Genomic DNA, 25,716 nt, shown 5'->3' with positions numbered 1-25,716 from the left:
AAATAAGCGGGACAATAATATTCTTTCAGTGTGTGTACATATTAAATCTAGAAAATATTTTTCTGCTTGCATTGTTCTATTTTTCATAATAAATTTAATTCTTTTTTAGGACGGTTACGATTCCGGGCATGACCGAATTAGCTCAATTAATTGGGGTATTCTTCTTAACAAAGCGTCTCCCCTCCACCCCACTTACTCCCCCTGCGCGTGCTTTCAAAATTTTCGTTTTCCCCCACTATTGTATTCAATCATATTTTCTTTCTTTCTTTCTTTTTTCTTCTTCTTCTTCTTTTATACCCACTGGATCGTCAAGTGATAAAAAGTGTCAGAAGCCAAATTAACAAAAAAAAAAAATACAATTACACACAACTTTTTTTATTTACAACCAGCTAGAACTTTTTTATGGTAGTTGTAACATAAAGTTGCTTTTGAATATTCCACCATGAAACAAGACGACGAGCAAACAGAAATCAAACAACCATCATCTGTATCCTCTCCTTCCAATGGAGATTCCGCAAAGACGAATGGAGGTGGCAGCAACAGTGGCAATGGAGAAGCTAAACCCAAAGCATTCACAATTAGATATAAGCGTCCCCGTGGTTCACGTGCATGTACCGTTTGCCGACTGCGTAAAGTGCGTTGTGATGCTGAAATTCATATCCCTTGCACCAATTGTATAACGTTTGGTTGTGACTGTATATTGCCTGAAGCCAAGAAGAGAGGGAACGCAGCAGGTGCAACCACCACCAAGTCCGTCAAAAATAAAAAAAAGAAGGACGATAACGTCAAGACCCAACAAAATAAAAAGAAGAAGCAAAAGCATCTGGAAGACGAAGACGACAGCGAGAATCAAGAAGGAGACGACGACCACGACTACGACGAGGAACACAAAGCAAAGAAAATTAAGCATGATTCGCATACTTCCATTAACCATAGCGCTAATTCATCAGGCACAAACGGTGTAACGTCCTCCACCAACCAAGCAATTTTAAATATCTCACAAATAAGTGTCCCTCCTAGTTTACATTCAGACTACAAGAATAGACCATCCATACACAAAAAGGAAATCCTTCTGAATAAACACCCACAAAAGCCAGCATTAACATTCTTGGGTTCATCATCAAATGTTGTTGTTCCCCACGCCATTGGCGAAAACCACGTTAGACTTACAGAGGACATTTTTGAAGTTAATGAAAATTCTCTTGATTCGGTTGAATTGGAAATTCTAAAACTTAGAGGCGCTTTCTTACTTCCACCACGAGAATTGGCGCTTGATTTGATTGAAGCATACTTTGAACATGTTCACCCACTTATGCCAGTTATAAACCGAACTATGTTTATGAAAAAGTTTAACGATCCAAATGATAGTCCAAGTTTGATGCTTTTACACGCAGTATTACTCTGTGGGTGTCGAGTGCTGAAGAATCCACTTTTGTTAGACTCTTCTGGTCTGAATTCACTTGCCGCCTTGACATTTTTCAGAAGAGCCAAAGCATTATATGAAACAAATTATGAAAGTGATCCGGTGTCCATTATCCAAACAATAATCTTAATTGGAAGTTATTGGGACGGTCCTGAGGATGTCACTAAGAATTCATTCTATTGGACAAGGGTTGCTGTGGGCTTAGCTCAGGGATTTGGATTTCAACGAGATGTAAGCAATTCCAGAAACTTAACTTGTTCAGAAAAGAAATTGTGGAGAAGAATTTGGTGGTGCTTGTTTGAAAAAGATCGTAATGTGGCCATTGCATTTGGGAGACCAATAGTTATTGATTTAAATGATTGTGATGTTCCAATGTTAACTCTTGATGACTTTAATGAAGATGACCCAGAATTGGGTATTGTTTCCCCCTACCCTGTCAATGAAACCCAAGCTCTTTACTTTATTCATTTGGTGAAATTAGCTGAAATCACTGGTATAATCATTAAACACCAATACAGTGTCAAATCAGAATCAATGAAACTCAAGAATGTATTCTCCATTATTGAGCATTGTGATATGTTGATGGGTATTTGGTTCACTAATCTTCCTCCGCAATTGGTGTTTTCATTAACTGATAATGCTACTCAAAACTTTTACCTGTGTCTTCTTAATGCGCAGTATTATAACCGACTTTATCTTATCCACAGATCCAATTTAATCAGAATGGCAAAATCATCTTCAACGAACCCTAATAATTATAAGTATCCTTCATGGGGTATCTCTTTCCAATCGGCCAGAATGATTAGTATTATCTCCAAGATTCTCCTTGATCGTGACCAAATCAAATATGTTCCTTCAATGTATGTTTATATCACATTTTCCGCTTTGGTTATGTTAATCTATCATGTTGATTCTGCAAATACTGTTATTGCCAGTACTGCCAGTGACTCCCTTTATGTTTCCAGATCTGTTCTTAAGGAATTGTCAAAGTATTGGCCAATTGCTGGTGTTTTGATGAAGTTGTTTGACAAGTATGCCAATGATAAATGGAAGCGAGCAAAAGTTATCGAACACCGTAGTCAACATGCAGAATATACCGAGAACAAAAAAGGTGGATATATGGGTTTGTACAGCCAAGTACCAGTGCAACCTCTGCAACAGCAAGTACAACAACAAGCTCAAGAACTTCTGCCACACAATGATGGTAGCAGTATCTACTCCGGAGCTTCTGGCATCTCCCCTGGTGGTAATGTGTATGATTATCCAGCTTTCTCAAGCCAAGCTCAATTAAATAATCAATCCAATTCAGTGCGTCAAGTTGCCACACCTACTGTTACTACTCCTCAACAACAACAACAACAACAACAACAGCAACAATCTAACGACATTCAAACTCAAGCAGCAGCACCCAATATCGAAGACCTTATTCAACAGTACAAAATTCCAATGAAACGTGCAGCTGAATCCGAACAATCTACATCCACCAGTGATACTTCCCCTACATCTTCAACCAAATCATTCCCTGAGATCAACTTGGTCACTGATTCACAAATTGCTACTCAGCAAAACTTTTTCGAAAATTTCGAGCCAACTCAATTATTTCCTAACTTCAGTCAACCCCCCACCAGAAGCCAGAGTCCTCATCCTGATCATCAAGTAGGGAGCAATGTTTATCAAAGCTTAGAACATTTAAGTGGAATTGAAGAAAGAAGAGACAGCGAAGATCGTGAAAATGAACCAAAACAACAATCTCAACCACAACTGCAAGTGGTGCAACCCCTGCCACATGTAGCTATGATTCCCGATGAAAACTACACACCCGGCTTTAATCCAAATACTCCAGGATTCCAAACCAATTTTGTTGATTCCTCTTACATTAATATGAATTTACAAAGTGGAGTTGAGATGCAAGATGATTTTACCGGGTTGTTTAATTTTGTAAAGTAAAAGAACTATTGTATTATTAATAATATAATCTACATTGTAATTACTACTTCCAGAACTTCTTCTTTGTCAGGGTATGTTTAACTTTCTTCAAATTCTCTTCCAAGATCTCTTGTCGTCTTAACTTTTGACTGTACCCGATGAAACTTTGAACGACACCTTCATAAATCTCGAAATCCAGGTGTAATTCAGCCATACGGTGCTGCCAACAACTACTCAATTTTATCAATTCGTCATAGTGCAGTTCCAATTGGTGTAATTTCTCATCAACGGCTTCAATACTGGCAGCTTCGAGATAGCCCAGACTGCAATTGGCCAAATTGTCATATTCAATCATTGCTAGCGTATCAAAAGTGGATTCCAAAAGTCGAGATTCTTGCTCAGAGCTAATATCTAATTTGTCAAACTCGGGTATATCAAATACAGTCCAGTCAATATCGGAAGCGGAGGTGATTGATTTCCGACGGGTTAAGTTGGAAAGTGTTGACGAAGCACTGTGGATTAGTCGAGGTGGTGGTTGCTGCTGCGAGGTTAATTGACTGGATGCAGACTGGGGCGGTTGGGCAAGTTCATCTAAATTTATAGGTATTCCTAGTTGTACAAGTAAGCTGTGCCTTATATTCAGTTTTGTCCAACTGGTAGGGTGAAGATAAGGTAATGTTGACACTTGTTGGAATATAGTGGCGGCTCGTTCATTAAGAAGGGGCAGAGATGTGTTGTTATTTTCATCCGCATTCGGTGTTGGTCTGGGTTCAGAGTCGGAAGATGGGAATATGCTATCCATTAATTTGTTCAAATTCTCTATGAATTGTTGACTGTCATTTAGCACGTCCTCAGGGAAGCTTGGATGCGTTGATTGTACATAGCTCGTATTGTCGAAATCACCAAAGTCGTCATCGTCGTTGTCGTTGCCTGCTTCATTGAAATCATCAAAATCGTCATCATCATCGTTATCAATACCAGAATTATCCTCTTGAACATCTACTACCACTTCAGTAGCTGGTTCGTGTATTTCAGCATGTTGCGGCTGTTCTTCTTCGCTCATAGTTACTTTGTTTATGTTGCCAGGTGTGTTAAATTCCCCACTGAAAAATAAAACTAGATTTGCTCTTTTTTTTTTTCAACTGCTACTCAAGTATTCCACTCTTACAAATACACTGTATACTTGCCACTACCAAATGTTGATTGTTCTTTCTATAGGAAACCCTGGGTCTATTACACGACATTCAGTGGGTCATTTCCTCTATGCTCACCTTGTCTCCACATATGGACTTCCTCAACCTACAAAGAATTCTACATACTCCGCTACCACCAATGGAGAACTTACTCTAGTAAAGTCAAACACCTACATGAATGAGTCTAGTAAGGCATGGCTCAAGTTCGTGGACAAGAACCGCATTCCTGCTGATGCGATTGTGCTTATTCTTTATGACGACTTCGAATCTGACTTGGGCGTGGTGAGAATCAGCAAGTTCAAGAAAAACGAGAGTCATAATGGTGTTCGCAATTTAATGACATGCTTGTCTACCAGAGACAACGTCTATAAATTAGGGGTTGGCATTGGACCAAAACCTGTAGGTTCAAATAAGGATAGTATGGCTAGTTGGGTATTGAGCGAGTTTAAACAAAACGAGAAGGAGAAATTGGGTAACATAAGTTTGCCTAAGGTGATTGCATACTTGGATGAAATTATTGAAACTGAAACAGTGATGGATGTTAACAAGTTTAATTCCAAAATGACTAAACAATGGAAAGAAACCGAGGCGGTATAGAGATTCAGTTAAATTCCAAGTGGAAATAACTTTACGGTTGCTCCGTACAACTGAAAAGTGTAAAGTATCGTACGAGATTAGTCATACGGATATATGAAAGAGTAATGTCAGGAAAAGACATCGCCTGAGCATAAAAAATATATTGACTCCAATTTGAGTGTAATTTCACATTTCAAACAAACATTGCACAGAATTGCTCATTGTAATTAATTGGAGATCAGGCGTATCTGCAGCACAATCTTCATTGTGAAGATTCTATGAAATTTATTTATTTTTTTGCTCCTCCATGCAAGAATCTCGTATTTTGAAACTCTACTTTATTTGCAATTGTTTACGATTCCATTATTTTTAGATCTATACTTGGCAACGCTTTGGATTGCCTCGTTTTGTAATTAGCTATTTAGATAGAATGCCTGGCATAATTTGCCAAATCAATAAGAAATATGCGTGACCAGCAATCAATTGCGAAAAAGATATCGATTAAGCAGCTTGACTTTGGCTAAAATAAACACCAATAGTCAATACGCCTTACTTCAGCCAACGTGGAAGACCGATCCGCCTCTATATTAAGCAAAAGAACGTCACAAAGCTCAATCAAGAACAATGACGCCTCATCCACAAAACTGATCATGCACTTGAACACAATAAAAAGCTAAGTTACTTTACGATTTTTTCGTAAAGGTAAAAGTGTAATTATCGTCGATATCAATAATAACACCTCAGAATACTAGTATAAAAAGCACGTAGATTACTTAGAAAATGAAAATAAAAAAACAAGTTAGATCATAGACACTATGGTATCATTATTAGCACTTGTTACCGCTGCTCTATTCGTTACAGGCAGTACAGCCCTTGACATTACCCAAACTACTACGGTAAATGATTCCGATGTTCCACCAGGCGACGCTCTTACTGTTGAAGGAGGAGGGGCAATAACTGTAAACGGTGAAGGTGATTTTAACCTTAATTCCTTAACAGTTCATAATGGTGGCCAGTTTTACTACACCACTTCCAACTGGAATGCAGTGGTCAATTTGGGATCCATTGACAACGATGGATTTGTTTCTTTTGACACTCTGTCGGTTATTGTTGATCTCCCTGTGGGACCAGTCACAAATACTGGAGAAATGGTATTTACCGGACAATATATCATTGTAGAACTTGACATTAATGTCAATTCGGGCCAGTTGACGTTCTGGGGCGAGGCAGGGATTGTAACACTTAATGATGGTACAAACACTGGAAATATTTGCTACTATGAACAAACTGTATCATACTCTCAAGCAGGTGGGAGTGGTTGCATTGTTCTTTCTGATTCTCAAGTATATTACGATTCTCCAGCATCTACTTTCAGTCCAACTATTGTATTCGAAGGTAGTTCCAGCGACTTCTACATGTCTACTGGAGGATGGGGTATGCATTACAAGTTGGTTCAATTTGGAGGAGGTCATGGAATTAGTATAGTAGATGAAGGCTTTAGTGGTTACACTTACGATAGTAACAGTGGTATTCTTACCATTAAACAAAGTGCATACCAAGTGACTTTCGATCTTGGTAAGGGTTACGATCCAAGTGTATTCGACATTGAGACCGATGGATCAAATGTTGCTATCTTATATTTGAGCCAACCACCCGTTGGTGCCAATACTGGAGGATGTTCGTGCTTTTTAGATACTGCACCACCACCATCTGAAGTTTCCACCACTGCTGAAAATGAAACCAGTACCGAAGAGCAATCAACTGAAGCTGAATCCACTAGTCCATCAACGGAAGTTAATTCATCTGAAACGTCCATTGTTGAAACTACCGTACCAGAAACCAGTAATGAAGAAAGCACAATTGTTGAGTCTACTATAGATGAATCTTCTCAATCCACTGAAATTGAATCTACATCCGAGGAAGTATCCACCGAAATAGTTGATTCCACTTCGGAAACTAGCGAATCCGAAGCTAGTTCGACTGAAGAAGTGCTGGAATCAACTGATAATGAATTCTCATCAACTGGACAATCTTCCCTGTCAATTGGGAATGAATCTTCATCCGTTCAATCCTCATCAACCGAGCAATCATCACTGTCGAGTGATATCCAATCCTCATCGGTGCAATCCTCCCTGTCATCATCATCTACAATAAGTTCAACTCAAGTATCAACCCTGCAATCAGTTCAATCATCTTCTACAATTACGTCAACTAGTCAATCTTCGGTTCATTCAACTACTTCATCTTGTACAACTTCCACTAAAACTAAACCACATCATCCCGAACCTACTTTCTGTAAGCATCCTGCTAATGACAAAATCAAAAAGTTTTGCGATAAGTACAAAAAGGGGTATGGAGCATGGAATTGGTTACACAATATCAATCACAATGGAGGTGAAAAAGGAAATGACCATGGTCATGGACATAGCCCTGGAAATGGAAACGGTCATGATAGCGGTCGTGGAAACGGTATTGGTAATGGTAATAGTAACAACAACAATGGTAAAGGCAGTAACCAAGGCTCTGGTAACAACAAAAACGATAATGGCAAAGGCAATAATCAAGCTCCTGGTAATAATAACAACAGTGGTAAAAGTAATAGTCAAGCTCCTAGCAAAGGAAATACTCAAAGTTCTGGAAATAATCACAATAACAGTAATAAACCATCAAATGACAACACTAACAATAACTCCAATAATGGAAAAGGCAGCAACTCAGCTCCTGGAAATAGCAATGGAAATAATAACTCCAATAATGGGAACACCAACAAACCTGGGAAGACTTCTAATGGAAATGGTAATAACAACTCCAATAACGGTAAAGGGAATAACCAACCACCTTCAAATGGTAATGGCAAAGGAAACGGACACAAACGTGATATTGTTTCTGAAAATTCCTCTTCTTCCATTACCATGCCAGCATATTTCATGCTTGCAACTTTGGTAATGTCTTTAATATGGATGTGATACCAATACTATTTTCCCTCTTCAAATTACCTTGCACCTTCTTTCAAAGTTATTGGCTATTGATAGTCATACTTCTTGCATTAACTTGTGATATTTCGGTATGTATTCTTTATAGTTTCAACAATAATGAAATACATCACATTTTAAGTCAGTGATTCTCTTGTACGATGCATGGATGGAAAAGCACACTTTTAACCGGCAATTTCATTGATCGGTATTATATCGCCATTTACTTGATTACTTGTCATACTGCACTTTTCACATATTAATGACCCGATAATGTAAAACTTATTCCACCAAATCGAGAACCTCTAATTTACTAAATCATAACTCAAATCCATGAACAAGTACTGTGTACCCGTTGATATGATTTTTTTTTTAGAAAAGAGGAGTGATATTTGCATTTGCAATTTAAAGACGTACTTTTCTAACATTGACGGTCTGTAAATGAGGTAGTAAACAACATAAAGTGACTGATCTTAATGACGCTAATGCTACGGCTACTAAATCATGTGATGATACAATAGTTGCATATGTTAAGTGAGAATCATCTGGGATTTCCAGTCGAAAAAGACAAAGTGTCTTATGCTTTCATGTATGTTTAAGACGGAGTTATAACAGAACAAAACCGGATCGATAACGGAAAACGGAGAACCGCCCATTGTTTCTCTGAAAAATTTATATAGCTTAATTATCCAATAGTAGCTTGATGCACAGGATGGTTACTGCATATACGAAAAAGCTTTACAATGTATTTTCTATCAATTATTTGAAAAGTATGACCAGATTACTAGTTGTGTGAATTTTTTTTAACCGTAAATGCAAACTAAGCATAACTGCCAAGAAAAAAAAAAAGAATTGAAGGGTTGCAAAATAATTCAACTAATTACCAATCAAAGTTCACTATAATTCGTAATTCTAAGGACCACATCCTACTAAATTTCACCCAAGATAAAAAAAATATTCCTATCTTTCTCAGGGTAGCATAATTGTATACAAACATATCATGTTATTGCAAAAATATAAAAAGCCTCTTCTGTTCCATTAATCAATCTTTTAAAAGTCTCTTGTTGTAATTTGTAATTGAAATTACATTGTGACAATGAAATTAATTACACTTCTACAAGCTTTCTTTTTAACAGGATCAATTGCACTCGATGTTACAGGAACAGCTACGTATTCTGATACTTCATTCAATGGAGATGACATTCTTGTTGAAGCAGGTGGGATATTGAATGTTTTAGATGCAGCTTTATTTATCATATCTTCTTTAACTGTTGCAACTTATGCTCAATTTTTCTTGAGCACTGAAGTTCAATCGGTTTTGGATGTGGGAAGTATTGATAACAGTGGCTATGCACTATTTTATATGCTGAATAACATTTATCTTCCTTTTCGAGGTAGTAATCGCAATAGTGGTCAACTAGTTGTGTATACCCCTACCGTAAATGTTGATATATTTGGATTAGAAAACACCGGTTCCATCACATTCTGGGGGTCTTCTGGGTTCATTTACATTTACCAAGGGAACAGTAGTGGAAATATGTGCTTTTCTCATACTACTGTACAATTGAGTCTGCCATCTGGAAATGGCTGCTTTGCTCTACTACAGGGGTTTATTTATGTTACTTCTGCCCAGCCTGATTTCGCTCCGACGGTTGTGTTTCTGGGGGATAACAGTGTGTTTGGAGTACAATCGGGTCCTCTAGTTCCATATATCAAGTTCGTTAACTTTGGAATTAATGATGTATTTAATGTCCCAGTAAATGGTTATGATCATTTTGAATATTCCGATGGCAGTGTAATTCTCTATTTTGCAACTTCTCAAGTTGTTTTGGATATAGGTACTGGTTATGACCCAACAATGTTTTATGTTTATACCACTACTGTTTTGGTTTATGTAAGATACTTGCTTGAACCTCCCAGTGGTTCCAACCAAGGTGCTTGTTCTTGTGTGCTTAATACTAACCCACCACCCCCAGTGGTGCCTAGTGAACCAGCTGAAGGGGAGACTACTGTGCCCGAGTCCACTGAACCAGAAACTACAGAATTAGAAATCAAAACTACCACTGAACCAGAAACAACCACCGAACAAGAAGAAGAGACGACTTCTGTTATAATTTCCACACCAAACACTAGTTCCCACACTCCAAAACCTAGTGATTGTGGCCACGACCGTAAATGGAAACCATGGTGTCAAGATGATGGGCATATCAGCGGGCATGGGAGTGGTCATAACAATGATCATAACAATGATCACAACCCTGGTCATGGCAAAGGAAAAGACCACAGCGATGATCATGGAAAGGACAATAATAAGGGTCATGGAAATGATAAGAATAATAATGAGCATGGGAATAAAAATAACAATGGTCATGGAAAAGGCAATGACAAAGACGATGGAAAGGGCAACAATAAAGGCAAAAATGATAACAACCATGGAAATGACAAAGGTCACATTAACGCTCCTGGAAACGGCAATGGAAAGGATAATGGAAACAAAGGAAAAGGGCACAAACGTTAAGTTGTTTTGGGTAATTCCGCTTCTTTAATTTACGGACCTGGTGCTTTGGTGACTGTTCTTGTCTGGTTAAGTATTATTATTTGAAAGGGAATACAAGTTAAACTCCCTTCTAACCTCTCTATTTCTTGTCTAATAACCTCAGAAAAAGACTATTCTCCTTGTGTTTTACGAATTAAATACAGTAGATCTGTATATCAATATGCTCATAGTTTAACTTACTGCTAAACTTTTTATTAAATCATAAACGTCTACATACTTAACAGTCTAGGTAGTGAACCGTCTTTCTCTCATTTCGTCAACTTCATCCATATCCTCATACCCACCTTCATCTCCATCATAACCTTCTATCTCGCCATCATCGTCTAATGTATCACTACCAAGGGCCTGTCTAAAACTATCATAATCGTAATCACTACCACTACTAGTTTCTTCTTGATCATCAGTTGTGGTTCCATTCAAGTCAGACATCATTTGCGCACGAACCAACTTCATTTGGGCCAGAATAATCTTCTTCCCCTTCTCAATAGCTCTTTCTATACTCATCCTATGCTTAACAAACAATATACGGGGAAACATAGATCTTTCACCCTTTAGCAAAATCTCTTTGAATCTCTGTTCAGTAGGATCACTAAGAATGTACCAGAAATCCTTTAAACGATTGCGGGGCCAAATTGTGATACTACCAGTGAAATTCTGAAGCCATATATTAGACCAATCTTGTGACATGATATTTGGCAATAAATCAAGAGTTTTGATAATTTGGAGCCATTTCTTTATCTCAAGACGAATCAATTGTTCTAAAGCAGTAGCTATGAATCCACCACGAAGACTGGCGTACTTTTCACGCTTGGTCTTATGGGTAGGAGAACTCACGGGTCTTCCAACCGTTCCCTTAGGAGCAAAGAAGAAAAGTGAGATGTGGGGGTTGACTTGGGATACCACGGTGAAATTGACGTTATAGTAGTTGTTTAATGCGTCAATGGGTATATCAGTACGAAGCGATCCATCACGCCATTTTGAACCTAATGAAAATGGTTCAACTTCTCCTGTACTTGGGTTCTTCATCATAAGCACAACGGGGTTGAGAATACCTGGAACAGCCAGTGATGCAAGTAAGGTTGACCAGATTATACAGTGGGGTGAGGTTATGTCATTGCAAAGAATAACAGGCGAGTGAGGGTCAGAAGGAACGGTTGAAATGTTTAATTTTCTACCGGTTCTGGCATAGGCTTCTTCAAAAGTTGTTGATCCTCTGGTAAAGAAATTGGATTTCCTGGCCCATGAAATGGCATCAAATCTGGCCCCAGTACGCCAGAATCTTGGGAACCACACATACCATGGATCTTCACACGCGGTAATCTTGCGGGCTAATTCTGGTACAAGCAACTGTTTCAATTCTTCATTGGTACGAGTACATAAAATTGCCGCTATTAATCCACCCCCGGATGTTCCTGAAATGATTTTTGGAAGCAAATCGACATCTATTAATGCTTTAGCAAGTCCAAAATGGGTATAGGCAAAACAAGCACCCCCTGATAAGCACAAGGCAGTTTTCCCATAGTTTTTCTCAACAATCTTGAAAAACTTTCTCTTTTTGTATAGATCGATATTGTGAGAATCTATGATTTTATCAATGGACTTGACCACTTCTTCGTAATACTCATGAACCAAGTTCTTTGTGCCATAATATCTATGACTGTATAATTGACGGTTCTCAATCCCAGCAAAATTCCGCTTGAGGCATGCTTGTAAAAGTATCATTAAATCATAGTCCTTATCATGCTTTCTGAAACTTCTCAACTTGTTTATCGTCAACTTTACTGTTTTGTAGTCATAATAAGAAAACTTGGGGTTCTTCAGCCATTGATCTAAGTTCAAAAACTTGTCAAGGTTTAGCGCGTTGGTTACCCATTCATCATAAGTGGTTGATTTTCGTAATTTATCCCGTAATCGCCTCCGCTCTCCGGTCCATGTGAACATATACTCCAGTAAAGCAACATAAACTCTGACCAGGAAGTATGCGAGTCCAAGAATAGTAATCCAGGAGAATACGAGAATAAGTAACGGCCAGCGGAGGAGCATATAACCTGAACTATTTCTGAACTCGTTCCTTAACATCGAGATTGTCGATGATTCCTTCTTTAGTGTTTTATCCTTGGTCTTGCCACTCTTATCGGTGTGCACGTCTTGAGACTCTTCATTGACTGGGAACCAATCATTCTTGGAGGTAATTAAATCCGGCTTTTTATCAAGCAGAAATTCTTCGACATCGTCATCAAACTCCGATTTGGCAGAGTATACGCTGAATACGCCACTCCCCGGCGATCCTGGGGTAGGTGGTGCAGTATCAAGTATGTAGTTGTGACTGTCCCAAACAAGGGCTTTGGCAAAAGCCAGGATGTGACTTTCGTCGATGTAGTCCTTGTCTTCTTCAAATAATTTCGGTCGGTCAGGAAGCATGTGAATAATAATGGAGAAAATTGGGATGGGTAATTTCAAATTGTATACTGGGTCTGATGACCATGTTTATATAATCAACTGTAATTTTTGTTGGGTCAAGAATGTCACGTGAACAACGCTACAAACTCCGTTGTAGGGGAAGCATGGCGGGTGCATATGAAACATGGTGACTTTAAGTTTGCTGAATGATGTCATTGGCAAGTAGTAAAGTGTAGATCTGGAAACGAGTGGATTTTAGCTGATCCGAGGTCTTTCTTCCTGGATGTTTAAGTGGAGGTACGTGATGAATCGTTAGCAACCAAATGAAGAAATAAAATAAACTAGACAGATGGTTTGTAACCCAGACCCACAATCCTCATGTACCGTTTGAGTATTGGGCATTACCATATTACCGATTCTTTCTGCCTGGTTACAAAAGACCATTTAAAAGAGAACCTGGTTTGCTTCATTAAATGCCTGCTGCTACCATGTGTTTGTTTGGAAGTCAACCCAACATTCTTTCTAGTACAATAGCCTTTGATAAGATGAAAGATCACGCTACTGCAACCTCGTTCATGTGTTGATAGGCTGTTGTTGGGGTCTTGGCCTGGTCTGGCCATACGTGGTTTCCTTGGCGTAAGCCGTACAACCTATACGAAGGAAAAAATTTAAAGTGTTTATTTTTCACAACACGTTTTATAGGTATACCTTGACAATCACAAGATAAATATGACAATTACAACGGTAATCCTCGACATCGAAGGTACTGTCTGCCCAATAACATTTGTTAAGACGACATTGTTTCCTTACTTTCTTGACAAACTTCCGGAAACCCTTTCTCAAGTCACATTTCCTATTACGTCACCAACAACCAGCATCGAAAAGATCCTTGCCTCCCTGTCCTTCACCTCGAGTCAATCAGCATTCGCACACTTCAAACAGCTCGTAGATAATGATGTCAAAGATCCTGTTTTGAAGTCACTCCAGGGAGAAGTTTGGCAATTGGGATATTCCAGTGGGGAAATTAAAGCTCCTGTGTATCGCGACTCAATCGAGTTTATACGAAGATTTCCAAGTTTGTTTATTTACTCTTCTGGTAGTATTGGTGCCCAGAAATTGTTGTTTGGTCACGTATTGGACGAGGATAAAAGTGTTGACTTGAACGGTTTCATTAATGGATATTTTGATATTCCTGCTGTCGGATACAAATTCGAACTGAGTTCATACACCAAGATTTTAAACGAGATCGGCAAGGCTGGCGAAGAAGTATTGTTCCTCAGCGATAATATTGCAGAAGTTGATGCTGCAATTAAAGCAGGCATGAATAGTTATGTTGTTGTACGTGAAGGCAACGCACCACTATCCGAGTCAGACATTGCTTCCCATACTATAATCCATTCACTTGATGAACTCAAAATATAGTAATTATTTTACATTCAGATTTCAATATATAACATATTACATATCTCTAAATAGAATATCGGCAGCGACTTCTTCGTTCTTGTCGCAAGCCAAATATACTTGAATAACTAAATCCCTTTCAAACCCAAGTTCACATAATCTATTGATAGCATTTTGGTCAGCTTCAGTTAATGCGATTCTAATTGTTTCTCCTTGACCTTCTTGTCCTCCTTGTGTGGCGTCTTCGCCTTCTCCTTCGATTTCAAATCCAAAATCGTCACTTCCTCCACCTAAGAACGTACGAATAAAAGCCTCGGGATCTTGTTGGATCAAGCTTGCAATTTGAGGGTTTGTAGCAGCCAATTGTTCAAGTAATGGCTGAATAAGTTCAGGGTTGGTTTGAAGCGCAGTACGAAGAAGTTGCATTTGTTGGTCATCGTCCTCTAAGCTGGCACCGGCAGCACCAGCTCCTGCACTATGTTCACCTGCTGTACGACCTTGTTGTCCGGCGGCAGCAGCGGCGGCAGCAGCTTCAAAAAGATTTTCACCGTGAGTTTCATGGTCCTCTTCTTCTTCCTCTTCTTCACCTTCTCCGGTTGTTGCTGGGGCTGGTGCAGCTGGTGCAGCTACTGGAACCTGTAAGCTTTCAGGGATACCAGTAATCAAGTATTCCACGGCTCTGTGGGGATTGTTAAATGCAGCCCTTAATGCGTTCTCAACTTGTGGTCTATCGTATCCCATTTCCATAATGTTTTGGATGGTAGCTTCACGTTCTGATCCAACGGCAAATGTGCTAGCTGGTGCTTCAGTAACAGCTTCATCGGAAGCAGGCGCAGCGGCTGCAGCTGCCGATGTAGCTGCTGCGTTGCCCAACTGGCTTGTTTCTTGTTTTGGCTGTGACTCACTGGCAGGTTTCTGTTCTGGCGTAGCAGCCGCTTGTGGTTGTGGAGTAGATGATTGGCTTGACTTCGCCTTGGAAATCATGAAAATTATCGAAACACCTTCCTTGATCTTATACTCTTCCAATGTCTTGTCATCGACGAGAACTTTACCGGAATATACCAATTTGATTTGGGATGCTTCACAAGATTTAGCCTGGCCCAATTTTTCCTTGGTTGAAAGAACCTTTTTGATTTGGTTAGTACATATGAGTAATAGCGATATAAACCAGAATAAAACTTACAGTATCGGTCAATTCAACTTCAATTGGGACCGTCTGCTTCTTGAAGTCCTTAAAAATGATTTGCATGTTAGTCTTAACCCCCTTAGTTGATGCTTTGTTTGGGTCTTCCAACTCTCTGTGGCGACTTTTTTTAAGTTGATTTTTTTTAAGGACAAAAAAAAAACATTGTTGCGAGGTCGTGTACTTTGGCAGATGCCAAATTGGGTGGGGGCTACTGATCTGGGATGCGCCAACTATAGTAGACGTGTGGATGTTGCTCTCAAGACATTACTAAACGAGATAACCATCAAAGCTTATTATACTTGATATGTCAAATAGAGAAAGAAGAGGTGTCCGGGGCCCTAATTCTGCCCTTACTGAGTTCCTCAGAAATGAAGGTATTACTGATGCATTCAGACGAAGACGCGAGTTGCAACAAGACGATGATGAGGTTGAAGCTGAACCAGAAGCTGAACAAGTACAACAAGAAGAATCTGAAGATGACGAGGAAGTTCGAGAAATGAAACGCGCTGCTGCCCTCAAGCGTGGCCGTGATTCTGACTCCGAAGACGAGGACGAACACGTCCCATTCAAGAAGTTTGGTGAAATTGACCATTGCGTAGATTGTGGATCTGAATTCCACCTTTCGGTATATTCGCGTTTCATCAACTCCAAATCAGGCTACTTGTGTGAAAACTGTAACTCTCAACTACTTCAACGTGAACGGCAAGCGCGTATCAACCAACTTCAGGCTAGAAAGCAAAGGAAACGTATAGCACAAGCTTTGCTTAATAGAACTACAGTGTCCAAGATCCCCAAGCTACAAGACGTGTGCATACGCGAGATTATTCAACACATCAACGAGGTTGAGGTTCTTGGAGATATTGGTAATCTCAATCGTGCTAAAATCTCCCAGATCTTATCCAAGAATCGTCAACTTACTTCGAAAACCGTTGATTTGTTTCTTACCCCTGATTTAACCAGTTTGGAATTATGGGATTGTTCAAATATAGATAGCGCAGGATTAGACAGGATCGCGTCTTATTGTCCTAATTTACAAAAGTTGACTTTGTTCATGTGTGGACAACTTCACAATGATAATTTGAAATATTATGCTGAGAAATTAAAAAAGTTGACCAGTTTAAAACTCAATGGACCTTTTCTTATTTCTGAGCTGGCATGGCTGGAATTCTTTGATATAATGGCACCCCAACTCGAAGAGTTTGAAGTAAGAAACACCCATCGATTCAGCAGTGACTCGTTGATCTCCTTGATCACTCAAGCTCCAAAGTTGTCCAGTTTGAAACTATCTCGATTAGATGGGATTACTACCAGTGAAGCATATGGACTCATTCCCCATTGTGTGTCCGATCTTGCTGAATTTGAAGTGTCATATACCCCCCACATGAATGATGAGTCTATATCCAATCTACTCGCAATTACGGGACCTACATTAGTATCATTGAACTTAGATGGATGTACGAGCTTAACAGATACATTCCTTCCATCTTTACAAAACTGCACAAATTTAACCACACTTTCGCTTAGACAAGTACCAATCACAGACACTGAATTTGCAAAAACATTAAAGCAGTGGAATGGCACAAGTCTTCAGAATGTCGATTTATACAAATGTATCGACCTTGGTGATGCAGCAATATATGCTCTTCTCAATCATTCACACTCGACCCTTATTGAGCTCAATCTAAATTCTATCCCACTCACACGAGATTTGTTAACTCAAGTGTTAACAGAAGATGACCATCCAATCAAGAAGCATCTACGCACAGAAGAGAAACAATGGTATAAAAAAGTGAACTTGCCCTTGCTTACGTATTTGGACTTGGGTTTTGTTCGACTGGTGGATGATGAAGTAGTGGCTATGGTGGGAGACGAATGTAAGTCACTTCATATATTGGAAGTGTACGGCGATAATCGCTGTACCATTAGAGGGAAAGTAAGGTCAGGGTTGATTGTAATTGGTAGATTGTCTTAAATATTACATAGATCTATTTATAATTTATGCCTCTGGATAATTTACAGGTAACGCAGCTTTTTCTACATTCCTAAAAGTAGGGAAGGCTGAAACTTCAACCGCATCACTTGACAAATCAACTGTTGTCAAATTAGTGATTTGAGGTGTAGCATCCATCATAATTGTAGGATGGCCAATCTGTCTAACCAACTGCTCCGATCCTTTCACACCTCCATAATAAGCAGAATTTGATTTCCTCAAGTCTCGCTTTATAATTTCTGTATTTGACTTTCCATGATTGGTGTGTAACTCACTAAGTATGTTTGCTGTTGATAATTCGTATGCCATATCTGTAAATTGATCAAGGACAATCTTGGGAAAGGATAGACTGGTTCTAATATAGTTAAGGATAAAATTAACATTGGTGAGGTTGTGCTTTAGTGACTCGTATTCGAAAAAGAACTTCCAAAATCCAATAGCACTAGATCTGGTAAATAGCTTATGTTTGTAGTTGGATGCAAAGAATGGTCTAGGATCGGATAAAGTAGGTAAATATGCCGTTATTATTAGACACATGGCGTCATCGGTAAAATATGGTTGGAAAATGGATAGTATGAAATTATTGTCGGCTTGGCGCTGTTTCTTTTTGCTTCCCAAATATTCATTAATTAGTTGGTCGACATTAAACCTGTTGGTGGATTGCAAATAAGCTATTAATTCATTAATGGTTTGTAAGTATCCTGATTTGTAACTATTGAATAGTTTCAACAAATCGATAAAGTATTGGAATATAATATCCTGTGTCTGACTATACTTGATTAGCAAGTAGATATATGCAAATCGTAAGTTATTCTGAGTTAATGGGATAAACTTGTTAGATAACTGATGTACTTGACTAAGTTTATCAAAGTTTGACTTGTTATTAATAAACTTTAAATACTTGACCCATATAGATTCGTCATGACAATTAGGTATAAGACAACGTTGGAATAGGTTGGCTATGAGTTTAAATTCGTCTTCATTGGAATCCTTGTTGTAAACCTCGATCTCACTAGTGATATACTCCATCCATACTTTTTGTTCCTTTTTAACTACAGCGATGTCCAGGGTATACTTTTGATTTAGCAACTCACTTTCATATTTCCATATAGCATTGACTTTCTCTTGGGTCTTGATGAAACAGTTATAAGACCAATCATCAACAATCTGATGCTTCTCAACCAATGACAATTCGTCCACATTAGATTTGTCAAACCTACTCAAATACCCGCTCAATTCATCTTTACTTATCACTAACCGTATATCATAAGATTTACTAATTTTGATAAATTGATTATAATACTTGGCATACGCATAGCAAGGCACTTTAATCACTCGCAAGTATAACTTCAATATAGTCTCTGGATCTTTCTCGTATTCGAAGATCTTATCCCAGAGCAATTCACCGTTAAAATCAAACTCGTTGTTCTCCAATGCTTGCATATACACTTGCTTGACATCTTCACTGCCATTTTGAATCAATGCTGCAAGATAATCAACATAAAGGTCAACACAAGGATATAACTCGACACTCAATCGCATCACCTTAAGAGACAGTTCGATTCCATTCATTTTATATTCTAATGCGGTCCAGTTCTTCCAGTGGCTAACATAGTATGGGTAGGTCTGGACGAAATGGTTGTAGCTGTCGAATACTGCTGTTTTCAATTGAGGGTCGTAAGAAGATGTGCTGTTGGTATAGGTGGTGTATTCACTGAAGAGTGATTCCCAATTCGTTAAAGTTGGTGATTGCTGGAGAGTAGTATATGCTTTTGTTATATTAGCATACTGAAGATCATCAGGGATACTTATTTTAGGAATTGGAGTATTCATTGTTGCAACTACCCTTCTGAATGGTGGTAAAAGGCTGGATGAGGATTTTTCTAGTACAAAAAATTTACAACCAACTTTACAATTCCCATTGAACTGAAACACACCACACACTCACACTCACACACACCAGATGACAAGGGGAATCATTACCGTTCTGCCATATTCGATTGACCAACGCAGTAATATTCTCAGCTTGTTAAAGAATCCGCCACCAGCTGCGGTCAATCCCAAGCTAGCACTTACTGTCCCTACCTTGTCAAGTTTGGATACCAGTAGTCTTATTAACCTTAATACAACTAGAATTCATGCTCAAGATGCACACAGATCAGGAGCATCCCTCAATGCTACTAACACTGATGTAGCATCATCTACTATAGACCAAACATCCCTTAGTGAAGAAAAACTTGCACACTACGTACCAATCTCCAGCTTGCAACTAGCATCTCTCAAGGACCAACTCAACACCATCATAATTAAGAACATCGCCAACCTTCCCTCAAGTTCCCTTTCCAAAAGGCTTTCTGCCATTGAAAGAGTTCTCAATATGTGCATGAGAATAAAACTGGTTGAATACACTTGGTCAATTATCAACCACGAATATTTGCTCGATTTGAATTTGGTGTATGTACGGTTTGCCCATACCCGTGATGTATCTTGGTTTCTTACTAGTTTCGATGTTTCAGCATTGTTTGGTGGAGAAGTTATAACTAATGAACAGTTTGTTCTAGATGAGAGCGCAGCAAAGAGTGAAGTTCCGGATCTGATAAAGACTGAGTTTCAATTACAAACTAACAACACCACCAAGAAATCGGGTGCTGTTGACGAGAGTCAGGAGATTTTAAATTACTACAAGTCGCAATATAAAGTCGACAAGTCTGAATTGGTAGATATCCCAAACTCCATGAAAGAAGCCACCATATTGAATATTTTGAAATTTAGAAGTCGAGTATTAATCATGGAGAAAGAAAACAGGAAACGAGAGTTGGAAAAGGAACGAGTGAAAACCAGAGAAAAATTAAAGAGTTTATTTGAAGAAAAGCAGATAGATACGACAGCTATTGCTAATGAAGAACACAAGAAGGAAGCTGTTGATCGTGACGAGTTTGAAGATATGGATGAAGATGAGTACAAGGAGTATCTAGAATTTAAAGCAGATGAACAACTAACCAAGCAATACCAAGATGCAATAGCCAAAATCTCCATAAAAGAATCTCAAAGATCTCAATTACTTTCCCAATTGGAACAACTAACCAATTATGAAGATAATTTAATCGATAATAAATTAAAACATATTGATGATATCAAGAATCAAGATAATCATCTTGTCAACTTGTACAATTCCAATTACAGTCATTACCTTAAGCTTCGAAGTCACAAGCGAACATTGGAGCAAGCCAATGATGACAATGATCGAGATGAAGAACTTGAAGAATTAAAGAGACAAAAGCCACCACAAGAAGAAGCAGTTGTTGAGCCGCCACTGGTTGAACAAGAAGGTGGCATTCAAGTCAATGTTTCCCAACTTCAACCCAAGGTCATTGAGTTGGTCAAGGAATACCTTGGAATCAATGATGATTTCTTAATTGAAGTAATCAATGAACATTTATCAACTCATGGTCTTAGCAACAAGACCAACTTGGTTGAAGAATTGACTCAAGTACTAGACGAGGATGCTATTAGTTTAGTCGATGATTTATGGGAGTATGTGAAAACTACAAATCAAAAGGATTAAAGATGTAATTCTATTGTATACATAGTTATATATAACATTTTGATAAAAATCTACGAAATGATATCTACTGATACCAACCTAACGAATTAGAAGCTTTGACCGGAACGGATATCTTTCCTCTCGCACTCAGATCACTGCCACTATGAGAACCGTTTTCTCGATCACTAAATCTACCAAACATTCCCGAAAATGTAGGACTTCCACTACTAGTTCCTCTGGAATCAACTTCACTCATGCCTAATCTGCTTTCACTATCAGTCAGTTCTAATTCAATATTACCTGAATTATTCTTGTATCTCTTGAATAAGAACAACATTAAACTTAAGTAAATACCACATCCACTAGCAGCACCCACAGCAATAGCAGCGACTCTTCCACTGCTGACATTATCAGAGCTTTCCGCAGCAGCATTAGCTTCCGAATCCATAGAACCGTGATACTTGAGAAGAGGATTGGATTCAGCATCATCACCAGCACCATTACCGGATCCAGAGCCACTACTAGTAGCTAATCCAACAAGGGCCACACGAGCATCAATCAATGACGCTAATGTATTTTGAGTACTGTCAGGATTCCTATAAATCAACGATCCTGGCGAAATGATCAAATCACTCAATGCAGCAATTGCAGAACTAGGGAAATAAACTTCAGCAACAGTGATTGTGTATGAAACTTGAGAACTGGTAAATGGAATTAATCTGTTTACACTGACATCCTTGTAGATACTAGAATCATGGTGGGTGCTGATGAATGGGAATTTCAAAACTTCGGGCAAGAATTGGAAAATTTGAGCTGATGAAATACTGTTCTTGACCACAAATGGATAATTCAATGGTGCCTTAAATCCAATGGTAATCACTTGATAATCTGGAGCAGGTTTAATTGGATCTGCTGGGGTAATTGCACGTGGTAATCCTGAAGTAGCAGCAGTACCAGTGGCTTGCACAATATCTGAATTGGTTAAAGTACCTTCATCAGTAGCAGTAGCAGCAGTGACCAAAACAGTAGGTAACCAATTGGAAGTGGCTGGTGTTTGGGTAGGGGGGTGCGGTACAACAGTGGTAGTAGTTGTTGGTTGTTGTTGTGGTTGCTCAGCAGGTTGACTGGTTTCAATTAATGTAGTTGGAGCTGTAACTCCTGGTTCTGTCCCATTAAGGAACGAAGATGTAGCCGATACAAAAGATGATTCACCTTCAGATGTGTTAACACCAGATTCAGTTGGTCTAACTGCCGATTCTACTCCACTAGATCCAGTACTTGGAGCTGAAGTTTCACTCGATAAGCTACCAGAAACAGTGACAGATTGACCGATAGTGTCACTTGGACTTTCCGAACCAGTTGCAGTAGCATCAGCACTAGAATCAGCACTAGTCAAACTAGTTATTGATCCAGTTTGCATACTATCACTTCCCAGAGTAGCTGTGTAAATATCAGATGACCCTGGTTCAATAATTCCTGTTTCAGTATTACCGCCTGAAGATATTATACTTGCACTGCTTAAACTAGTGTAAGAACCAATTGATGAAATGACAGTGGAGTCTGAACCAGTACCAGTTGGTGATAATAAGGTAGTTGAATCAGATCCAGGAGCAATTGATGATTCATCCAATGAGGTAACAACTCCAGTATCCAAGGGAATAGATGATCCATCAATAGGGGTAGAAGTAATTTCTCCACTATAACCATCAGTAGATGAACTTACTATGATTGTACTTGATCCAATATAATCTGTATTTGAGCCGATAATAGTCGAATCAGTAGAACCAGTAGAGCCAGTAGGAATAACTGAAGGTGTTGTGCCATCTGTAGTAGAACCATCACTAGGAGAAGCAGTACTATCAATGTTTGTATTAGTAGGGGAAACCAAACTTGAACTGTCACTTAAAGTGACATCGACTGTATATGATGAGGATGAATCCGTAGTATCAATGGCGGTTTCACCAGGAACACCTGAACTTGGAGCCTCGGGAGTTAAAGTGACACCAACGGAATATGAGGAGCTCGAAGAAGAAGCCAAAAGTGACGAAAGGAAATCACTAGCACTTGAGGCAATAGCCGAATCAGTAGAAGAAGCTAAAAATGAAGTATCAAGATTTCCAGTTGCAACAGGAATTGAAGTTGAGCCAGTGGAGTCAGTAGTGGTAACAGAAGCTGAATCAGAACTACTAGATGATAAGGTAGGTGTAGTTTCAGTGGTATCATCAATTGCTGATTCAGAAGGTGAAACTAATGAAGGATCAGCTGTACCGACAGATTGTGATGAGCTTGAATCTGTGGTTGCTTTAGTTGAATCTGTAGAGTCAGTAGTGGCTGGAGTTGTTGCTGCATTAGTAGTAGTCGACCCAACAATTTCAGTATCTTGGCCAGCGGGGGAACTGCTAATTACTGAGCTTGAAGCAGGAACAAACGAAGAGCCAGTAGTTGAATCAGTGGTATTAGGAGTTCCATCAGTAGCTGTACCAGTTGTTTGAGCATTGGAAGTGCTGTCAGTAGTTGTACCAGTTGCTTGAGCATTGGAAGTACTATCAGTAGTTGGGAAAACACCAGCATCAGATGATTCACTATCGGTAGTTGGTGGAGCAACCACAGGAGAATCAGATGATGTCGATGGTTCAATTATCTGTGGTGTATCGGTATCTTGACTTGATGAAGAAGATGTGGTTGGTGTGTTGTTGTCAGCGGTATTTGGAGCTTTAGTAGGTGTATCACTTGGAGTAGTAGCTGGTGTATCACTAGGTGTAGTAGCTGGTGTGTTACTTGGTGTGGTAGCTGGTGTATTTGTTGGAGTATTGGCTGGCGTGTCACTAGGAGTGTTGGATGGTGTATCAGTTGGCGTATTGACTTGGGTATCACTTGGTGTGTTGTTTGCCTGTGTGGTTGGTGTATCCGTTGGTGTATCACTTGGAGTGGGTGAAGTTGGATTTGGTGATTGTGCAGGGGTACTACTGGAACTTTGGACCACTGGACTTGATGAACCAGGAGTTTGTTGAGTAGCCGTGGTTGCAATATCAGTAGCAGATGATGATGATGATTGTTGGAAAAAGAAGTCTACTGCTGAAGATTCTGGAGAATCTGTATCTGTTGGAGAAGCAAAAAATGGGTCAACGTTGTCTTCAGTGGAATCCTGCTTAGTTGGAGTGCTCGAGTTATTGTCAAAGAAGTCATTTTGTGAATCACTTGAATTTTCCGGAACTTTGGAATCATTACCTTGATCGTCACTGTTATCAAGCTGACCGTTATTGTTCATCTGTTGTTGTAATTGAGAAACACTCAGATTAAGCCTATCCATCCACGATTGCTGATTGGAAATGTCTCTATTCTGAGCATCATTTTGTTGTGTGCCGTCATCTGCATTAATCAAGTTTATATATGATAATACGAATATGGCTGATACTAAATTTAATTTAATATTGGGCAACATATTGTTTTATGTGCAAGTATATATGAATAAATCAAGTGAATGACTTTGAAAATGAACGAATTTTAGTTGGTAGACTATTTATTTGAGGAATAACGAATGTTTGCCTGAATATTATTAAGAGTTTCAAAGAACCTTTTTAGATATTCAAAAGCAGTTGTATGTAGATTTTTTGGTTGTAAAGTAACTTTCTTTTCTTTAATCCTTCTTTTGGGAATTTGTTTACAGGCTGTAATCTCTAGCAGAAATTATAGCAAACCTTCCACTTTGTTGGTTTTCTTCGAAATATGGTTGGTTCAAAAGTGGGTATAGGGATGATGGTTGGTAGGAAGACGAAAAGTCAGAAAAAGGCAAAATGTTTGAATATATAAAAAAAGGGTGAAGTTAACTGCTGTTTATTTTTATTTGGAAAAATAGCCCTCCTTACATTAGATTTTTTTTTGACTTTTTATTTGTTTTCATTGTCTCAGATCTATCAAATAAAATTTTCTTGATTTTGCAGGTTACTCAGATATTTTTTACTATTTTTGGAAAATGCATTCCGTCTAAACTATAATAACTCGTTACAGTTTGCAACCAATGTGATTACATCCACACATCAACATATTTTTTCGCAGGAGGCTAGAACGTGAAAAAATATTACCCGTCGCGTCTTTCAACATTCCCGTTCAAAACATGAAAATTTTGCCATTTTCACCTAATTAGGTTTACGACTCTCGTTGACGGGACATCAACCCATGACATGCCTATAAGAGATATGGTTACCATGGTGCTGGTCCAATCAATGCCTATTGTCAATCACATGATTTCTTCACGGGCGTTGGCAGGCGTAATGAGGGGCTACTCCTTTAAATGGACCCTCACCGGATCAGGGCACACAATTGAACAACAAACTCAATTCAACCCTTCTTTGTATCTCTCCCTACAGAAGTCGTTTTGATATTCGTCTGGGAGGGCGGTCGTCTTATTTGGGGCCGGGATTGGAAAATCTGCTGAGGTGAAAATGAATCTCGTGATTTCGTCAAGGGAGCAATTTGTTTACGGCTGCATTGTTTCCCAATTAGGAAGATTACTATTAATCGACAATATAAGCAAATTGAACCGCCCTT

At 38.9% G+C, this 25,716-nt stretch overlaps 10 protein-coding genes across 10 annotated transcripts; 5 read left to right on the top strand and 5 right to left on the bottom strand. All coding sequences in view use genetic code 12, as the record gives it.

Moving 5' to 3' along the window:
- Positions 1–442: 442 nt before the first annotated feature.
- On the top strand, positions 443–3,370 carry CTF1 (Ctf1p; the record flags this gene model as incomplete). The annotated part of the gene is made up of 1 exon (XM_007374709.1): positions 443–3,370. One exon carries the CDS (start codon positions 443–445, stop codon positions 3,368–3,370), a length of 2,928 nt encoding a protein of 975 aa, XP_007374771.1.
- A 43-nt stretch (positions 3,371–3,413) lies between these two features.
- Positions 3,414–4,412, bottom strand: SPAPADRAFT_137494 (uncharacterized protein; the record flags this gene model as incomplete). Its single annotated transcript, XM_007374708.1, has 2 exons — positions 3,414–3,861; positions 3,919–4,412. 2 exons carry the CDS (start codon positions 4,410–4,412, stop codon positions 3,414–3,416), a joined length of 942 nt encoding a protein of 313 aa, XP_007374770.1.
- Positions 4,413–4,500: 88 nt separating this feature from the next.
- On the top strand, positions 4,501–5,604 carry SPAPADRAFT_60597 (uncharacterized protein; the record flags this gene model as incomplete). Its single annotated transcript, XM_007374707.1, has 1 exon — positions 4,501–5,604. One exon carries the CDS (start codon positions 4,546–4,548, stop codon positions 5,137–5,139), a length of 594 nt encoding a protein of 197 aa, XP_007374769.1.
- Positions 5,605–7,091: 1,487 nt separating this feature from the next.
- On the bottom strand, positions 7,092–13,099 carry SPAPADRAFT_151078 (uncharacterized protein; the record flags this gene model as incomplete). Its single annotated transcript, XM_007374706.1, has 2 exons — positions 7,092–7,263; positions 10,950–13,099. 2 exons carry the CDS (start codon positions 13,066–13,068, stop codon positions 7,184–7,186), a joined length of 2,199 nt encoding a protein of 732 aa, XP_007374768.1.
- A 639-nt stretch (positions 13,100–13,738) lies between these two features.
- Positions 13,739–15,731, bottom strand: RAD23 (Rad23p; the record flags this gene model as incomplete). The annotated part of the gene is made up of 2 exons (XM_007374704.1): positions 13,739–15,573; positions 15,632–15,731. 2 exons carry the CDS (start codon positions 15,695–15,697, stop codon positions 14,506–14,508), a joined length of 1,134 nt encoding a protein of 377 aa, XP_007374766.1.
- SPAPADRAFT_137303 (putative acireductone synthase) lies at positions 13,777–14,469 on the top strand (the record flags this gene model as incomplete). The annotated part of the gene is made up of 1 exon (XM_007374705.1): positions 13,777–14,469. The coding sequence occupies one exon, from the start codon at positions 13,777–13,779 to the stop codon at positions 14,467–14,469; it is 693 nt and encodes a 230-aa protein (XP_007374767.1).
- Positions 15,732–15,938: 207 nt separating the features above from the next.
- On the top strand, positions 15,939–17,606 carry RAD7 (UV-damaged DNA-binding protein; the record flags this gene model as incomplete). Its single annotated transcript, XM_007374703.1, has 1 exon — positions 15,939–17,606. One exon carries the CDS (start codon positions 15,939–15,941, stop codon positions 17,604–17,606), a length of 1,668 nt encoding a protein of 555 aa, XP_007374765.1.
- A 24-nt stretch (positions 17,607–17,630) lies between these two features.
- On the bottom strand, positions 17,631–19,457 carry PRP39 (Prp39p; the record flags this gene model as incomplete). Its single annotated transcript, XM_007374702.1, has 1 exon — positions 17,631–19,457. One exon carries the CDS (start codon positions 19,455–19,457, stop codon positions 17,631–17,633), a length of 1,827 nt encoding a protein of 608 aa, XP_007374764.1.
- A 130-nt stretch (positions 19,458–19,587) lies between these two features.
- On the top strand, positions 19,588–21,189 carry SPAPADRAFT_50145 (uncharacterized protein; the record flags this gene model as incomplete). The annotated part of the gene is made up of 1 exon (XM_007374701.1): positions 19,588–21,189. One exon carries the CDS (start codon positions 19,588–19,590, stop codon positions 21,187–21,189), a length of 1,602 nt encoding a protein of 533 aa, XP_007374763.1.
- Positions 20,371–23,146, bottom strand: MSB2 (Msb2p; the record flags this gene model as incomplete). The annotated part of the gene is made up of 1 exon (XM_007374700.1): positions 20,371–23,146. One exon carries the CDS (start codon positions 22,586–22,588, stop codon positions 21,254–21,256), a length of 1,335 nt encoding a protein of 444 aa, XP_007374762.1.
- Between the last annotated feature and the right edge of the window lie 2,570 nt (positions 23,147–25,716).

The sequence above is a fragment of the Spathaspora passalidarum genome (genome assembly GCF_000223485.1).
Source record: "Spathaspora passalidarum NRRL Y-27907 unplaced genomic scaffold SPAPAscaffold_3, whole genome shotgun sequence".
Taxonomy (NCBI): domain Eukaryota; kingdom Fungi; phylum Ascomycota; class Pichiomycetes; order Serinales; family Debaryomycetaceae; genus Spathaspora; species Spathaspora passalidarum.
The sequence above is the reverse complement of the archived record's forward strand: the minus strand, read 5'-3'. Positions and strand labels throughout refer to the sequence as shown.